We start from the raw sequence: 6,639 nt of genomic DNA, 5'->3' as shown, positions 1-6,639 counted from the left end.
ATGTACATTAACTGACAGTCACCACTGATAAGCTACCACTAAATATTGTAGAAACTTAATTTGCTGTAAAGTTGCTTTGCAATGATTTGTATCGTGAAAAGCGCTATACAAATAAACCTGAATTGAATTGAATTGAATAACAGTGAATGCTATCTCCATGTTTCCTAATGATATTTCCCAAGGATAGCATGTACAGGGTGAAAAGCAACAGTCCTAGTACTGAGCCTTGTGGTACTCCATACCGAACTCGTGATCAATATGATCCCTCTTTATTTACTGTTACGAATTGATAATGGAGAGATAACTACGATTTATATGTAACCATGATAAGGACAAATTGTTTGTAATTCTGATGAGTGCAGTTTCAGTACTATGAAATTGTTTAAATGGGTGGATGCAACAAAAACAAGACTGGAGCATATATATTGGAGGATGAAATTGAATGGACTGACTAACAAACTGCTAATATAAACAAATAGACCTAGATCTACAGTTTGCATTTAATATGACATATGTATGAGACGTAACAAAAAATACATATATGATGCATACAATTGTGTACATTCAAATTATGAACAGAATAAATTGCAATATGGTTTACTCGAGGAAATACAGAAAACTGTAAGGAATAAAGGCTATTAAATTAAATTTCCATTTCTTGTTAAATGCAAAAAGTCTATGTCATTTTTTATTAGGAAGTATATAATGCAGATCCAGAACATGGCTGTCATGAAGATGGTCACCGAGAGTCCACTGTGTCTAGTGCTGACCCGGCCTACACTGCAGAGCCTGCCACAGCCTGTGGAGAGTAGAACTAAAGGGTCAGACAGCCCTGAAAGTAGTGCTGCTATAATGTAGGCTTTATTGTTGTGAAATATGGAAATCCACCTGTTTAGTGACTATAAAGTACATTTTTGTATTTATTCATTTTTATTTATTTATTTATTTGTATTTATTTATTCAGTTCAGGCAGTAATATCGAGCATTTCCTATTTATTTTGAAACAGCCTTTAATGCTTCAATTCTTCAGTGGCCAAAATCATATAGCCTGTGTTTTGCTCGACAGCATTAACAAAATATATTTATTGCATCATCTGTATTGCTTCATCATTTCCCTATCATTTGTTTCTTTGTGTTTTTCTCTGGTTTTAGCAAAATTATGTAACATTTTGGGGCAAATATGCAAAATAGTAAACCAAAACTTGACGCTAAAATAGCAAATATCTGCACAGCTACAGTAAATTTTCCAGGAGAACTGACATAAGCTGGAATAAATGTGAGCCAGACAGCACAGAATATGAGCATACTGAATGTGATAAATTTGGCTTCATTGAAGTTATCAGGCAGTTTACGTGCAAAAAAGGCTAAAACAAAACACAAGATTGATAGCAGGCCAGTATAACCCAGAACAGTCCAGAATCCAAGAGCTGAACCTAAGTTACATTCTAAAATTATCTTTTCTCTGTAATAGCTCAAATTCATATATGGGAAAGGAGGATATATTGTTAACCAAAGCACACAGATAATCACTTGTATTAATGTTAAGGAAACAACATTGAGTCTCTGTTGAAGAGGCCCAAACCATTTCATGACATTACTTCCTGGAAGTGTAGCTCTGAAAGCCATTAAGACCACTATAGTTTTTCCCAGAACACAGGAGATACAGAGGACAAAAGTGATCCCAAATGCTGTGTGACGCAACATACAGGACCACTCAGTGGGCCGACCAATGAAAATAAAAGAACAGACAAAACACAGTGAGAGTGAGAAGAGCAACAAGAAACTCAGCTCTGAGTTGTTGGCTCTTACAATAGGGGTTTCTTTATGAAGATAAAACAGAAGAGATACAATTGCTGTTAGTAGCACCCCAATGAAGGAAAAAATACAAAGCACCATCCCCATGATTTCTGTATAGGTAAGGAATTCAACCACTTTTAATACACATCTGTCTCTGCTTTCATTTGGCCAGTACTCCAAATCACAAGGAAAGCATGCACTAGAATCTGTAAAGGAATTTCAAGAACAGATTATTTGAATGGAAAATGAATCATGAGGTCACTTGACCAATGCTTACACTTCACTTTATTGCACTTTATCGCAAGAGTTATCTAGCATGTACTATTTTACCTGTGCCATTACTAATTTCTCCCTCTGCACATGGAATACAGTCATAACAGCAGACAGGCCGACCTTTTTGCACAGCCTTCCTAGTGCCAGGGGGGCAGCTCTCACTGCACACGGACACAGGCAACTATGAGAAAATACATTTTCATATAAGCCCAAATGATGATTTTATTTTTTAAATGTATTTGCTTAACCGCATGGAATTACTTTTCCAGCTATGGCACCATTCTGCTTTCATATATTTTCAGGTATATTGATGTAAATTATGTTTCTTGCTGACTCTCCTTCTCATAATTCAAATACCTTCTTGATATGCCTTCAATGCTGTTAGAGTATATAGTAGTATAGTACCTGTCCACTGTTTCCTGTCCATAGCATGTGTTCCTGACTGACTTGAAGACATTGATCTGAAGACAGTGAGCTGTCATAGAAGCCTACATGCTTAAACTGAATACTTCCATCCTCAGCAGGCTGCCAGTTCACCAGATCATATCTCGCTACTGGATCACCACTTGCATCAAAGACGATTTTCTCACCTGTTTTAACAGTGAAGCTCACATCTTTCATATATTCCAACATCTGAGTGAAAAATGGCATAAACATAATTTTTTTAAGGTGTCCTTGTTACATTGTAATTATACATTTAAGCAATGAATAATAATGAATTAACAACATGTGTGGGGTCAGAGTTATGATCAGGGTTGGTTGCATCTGGTCATGCATAACTGTTACTATATATATATATATATATAATGTATGTGTGTGTATGTACAAGGACTGTTTTTTTTTTTATTATAATTTTTTTTATACTCTTCGTGCTCTTACATACCTTTTGTGGTGTGGGCCGTTCTCCTTTGCTGGTGTTGGTGGAGGATGTGAAGACATTATGTAGTGTATGTGCAACAGCATACACTGCAGTGTACACCTTATTTACTATTCGTAGCTCGGATACATCAGTATATTCATTTTGCAGCTCAGCAAGTCTCTCTGAACCAGTACAGCCATCACTGCCACTGTTCCTGAAAGAGCATTGAAAAGCTGTTTCCCAGAATTCTTTTAAAAGTTCATTGTTTGGTTCTTGATCAGGGTGCACATTTAGTAGGAACTCTCGCAGGCCCACAAGTTTAGCATTTGCTATAGCAAAACCCACAGCTCCAGAAAGGAAACTGTATTCCTTTGTTTCTGCCAGATTTCGAGAAGTAATCCAGGATTCACTGCCAATCCACTGTATCCCTGTGATGTTGTGTTGAGCAATTACTTTCAGGAGGAGGACAAAATCTCCGAATGCCATAAAAGCCAGTACCACCCTGGCAGTGCCCTTCTTTATCACTTCTATTGTCTTCAGAAATTGCTCTTCTGGATCAGTTTTAAATATGGCCTCTGAGTATTCAATACAAATCCCTTCTTGTTTTGCAGCCTCCTCAAATGCTGCAATACCATTATTACCATAGTCACTGCGACTCCTGACTGTCCCAACCCAGGTCCAGCCAAAGTGCTTGACAAGCTGAGCCAGAGCTCTGCTTTGGTAATAATCGCTCGGTATTGTTCTGAAGAAGGATCGATACCTTTTTTTGTTACTCAGGCATGCACATGTGGCAAAATGACTGATCTACAACAGATACGGAAAAAAAGCAGAGTATGTTAACTGCATGCACAGATATTTTCCATATGCCTTTTAATTTTCAATTTTTATTCTATGTCTGTATCTTAAAAGCATCATTTTACTAAACAGACTGCTACAGGCTAAATAAACTGAACACATTGCTTTCTATATTTACTTCAACATAATAACAAGCTCTTACAACAGGTATGCTGAATGGACCAACTAAAGATGCCAAGCCAATGGTGGGAGAGGAGTTTGACTCCCCAACAATAGCATGTACGGCTAGTGGTCTAGAACAGGATGTATCACTCAGTGTCTCTTCATCACCGTTCATCAAAGCCATGCCTGAGAAGATAGCCTGAGCTATTGAGCCACAGGAATCATATATTTTATAGCCCAAAGAAACATCAGGCAACAGCTGTGTGCTGTTATTGATCTCCTCAATAGCAAAAATCAGAGTCTGAACAAATTTAAATTCACGCAAGTTCAAGCTGTGAAAATAAAGCATCAACTGAATGTGTTGCAAAGAATCATTGCATGTTCAATTATTATTATTATTATTATTATTACTACATTTTGTCAATGACAGGCCTTACAGAGTCATTATCATACAGACCTTCCACATGTTGCTTGCTCTGGTTTGGAAGTGAAATTATGGATCTTCAAAAGAGCACTTTTGTGGAGTGAGAAAATTGCCCCAATGTTGATATCTCTATCTGCAGAAAGTAGAGAAAGGGCAGACTGACCAAGCAGTCTGCAGACTTGTGCTGAGGCTGGTACACAGATGACATACACCACCAGCAACATTAGCAGCTTTGACATAGAGCGCTTAGCCATGCCAATATGTACTGTATGCAGGGCAGGAACCTCTGAGGCAGAACAAGGGTAATGCTGCCTTTTATCATATATTAAAATGCCCTTTGGGGATGGCATAATAAATCATTCACTTCTAGCACTCAAGTTGCACTCAAAAAAAAAAAAAAGTATGAACAGTTTTATTTGTACTCACTGTTTCCCAGACATGGTTTAAATAAAGACAAGAGTATAATCATGGCTTTAAAATAGCTTTCTGAAACACAGATTAAGTGCAGATTACTAACACCTGGACTATGAAGGATTGAACAAAAATAAACGAGATTCATTTAAAACCAGTTGTAATAATCTGAATTAGCATGACCAAGGTTGGTTAAATCATTGAATAAACCAGGAAAACCTTAACACTTTTGTATCGAATTGAGAAGCAAATCCAACCTTGGAAGCACAAAAAAGAGTGCAATAAAAAAAAGAAGAAGAAGAGAAAAAGAAAGAAAGAAAACTGCACACATCAGTTGTGGAATCAGTGAAAAAAGAATGCCTGGAAATATGTTTGTAATGAATTCAATGACAATGACAAGAACAATACAACAACTTCAGGTCAAAATCTTTAGCTTTATAAATTTACTGTTTTGTGACATTTGTGGGTTGACATTAGTAGTTCTGTCATGACAGCTCTCGGAGAGATTGGCATATTAACGGACACTGCAATGTTAATGTATTTGGCAGAACAGATCTGCTATGCTGCAGCGGCAGAGCAAGTACAGAGACTTGCTACTGCCAGTATATCCACAGACATTCTGCTGTAAAAACATGTAATACATGCTGCTGCTACATATGTAGCATATACTGTCATTCCGGGCGGATGACGTTTTAAGCCAGGGCTTCCAAACCACATTCCTTGAGCCCCCCAACACTGCATGTTTACCATGTCTCCTTAATCAAACACTCCTAATCCAGATCATCAGCTCATTAGTAGAGACTCCAACACCTCCAGAGACTCCAGTGTTTGTGGGTGGGGGGTCTCCAGGAACGTGTTCAGGAACCACAGTTTTAAGCTATGAAACTTGCAGGATGTTTTAATGGTACAAAGACCTCTTATATGCCAATAGATCAAGGACATTTTATTTATCATATCATGATTGTCAGATCAGGGTGTGTCACTGGTCCTTCTCTGTTGTTTGTTTTGGTCCTGTGACAATATATTCAGTTCAGCATTGATTTCAATTAAGGCAATATCATCATAGAATAGGCAGGATTGCATATATTAAATTTTATTTAGACTGCAGAGAGTAAATGTGATAATAGTATTCATGTGGATTCCAGCACACATAGGAATTAAAGGGAACGAAGTTGCAGATGTTTTAGCTAAGAAGGCATGTAAACTATAGATTATGGAAATCCTAGTAAATCAGAAACAAAAGTAAAAGTTAAGAATAGTATAATAAAGGAATGTCAATATAACTGGGATAGGGAAGTAACAGGTAGACATTACTGTAGAATACAGGAGAAAGTAGGAAATAGGAGGGATTGTAAAGGAAATAACAAAATAGAAGGTCTAATTACACGATTGAGAATAGGACACACAGGGTTGAATAAAACATTACATCTAATAAGGAAACATCCAACTGGCTTATGTGATCATTGTCAAGAGGAGGAATCAGTGGAAAACATACTATGTCACTGCCAAAAGACAGAAAGAGAGATATTAAAGAAAGAAATTAGGAAACAAAGTTCTATTGAAATTAGCATTAAATACATACTTAATGGTCATAACAATGAAAGTTTATTAAATTATATGAGAATAACGGGCTTAATTAACAGAATTTAAAAGGTTTTATTATTATTATTATTATTATTATCTGGGAGGTAGTTGACTCAGGCCCACACTCCAGTGTAGTAGGTGGCGGTAATGCACCTTAATGTTGGATGCCGATCGCTATTAAAACAACAAAGAAGAAGAAGAACAGATTGTCGGTGCGTTCCAAATGGAATATATCGCCCTCCGAAGGGCACTTCGGAGGGAAAACAATCATGGCCGCCATATTAAAGGGTCGTTCCAAACCGAAGTGCTCAAAACTGGCCACTTCAAAGGACCC

At 37.2% G+C, this 6,639-nt stretch overlaps 1 protein-coding gene across 1 annotated transcript; it reads right to left on the bottom strand.

The window, feature by feature from the left end:
• Window positions 1-1,107: 1,107 nt before the first annotated feature.
• LOC107742940 (extracellular calcium-sensing receptor-like) lies at window positions 1,108-4,564 on the bottom strand. The gene is made up of 6 exons (XM_016556023.1): window positions 4,344-4,564; window positions 3,927-4,218; window positions 2,954-3,733; window positions 2,476-2,703; window positions 2,128-2,251; window positions 1,108-2,003 (listed from the first exon to the last, which is right to left on the bottom strand). The coding sequence occupies exons 1-6, from the start codon at window positions 4,562-4,564 to the stop codon at window positions 1,108-1,110; spliced, it is 2,541 nt and encodes an 846-aa protein (XP_016411509.1).
• Window positions 4,565-6,639: the final 2,075 nt, after the last annotated feature.

This window comes from Sinocyclocheilus rhinocerous, unplaced genomic scaffold (genome assembly GCF_001515625.1).
Source record: "Sinocyclocheilus rhinocerous isolate Xijiao unplaced genomic scaffold, SAMN03320098_v1.1 scaffold1128, whole genome shotgun sequence".
In the NCBI taxonomy this organism is placed as follows: Eukaryota; Metazoa; Chordata; class Actinopteri; order Cypriniformes; family Cyprinidae; genus Sinocyclocheilus; species Sinocyclocheilus rhinocerous.
The sequence above is the reverse complement of the archived record's forward strand: the minus strand, read 5'-3'. Positions and strand labels throughout refer to the sequence as shown.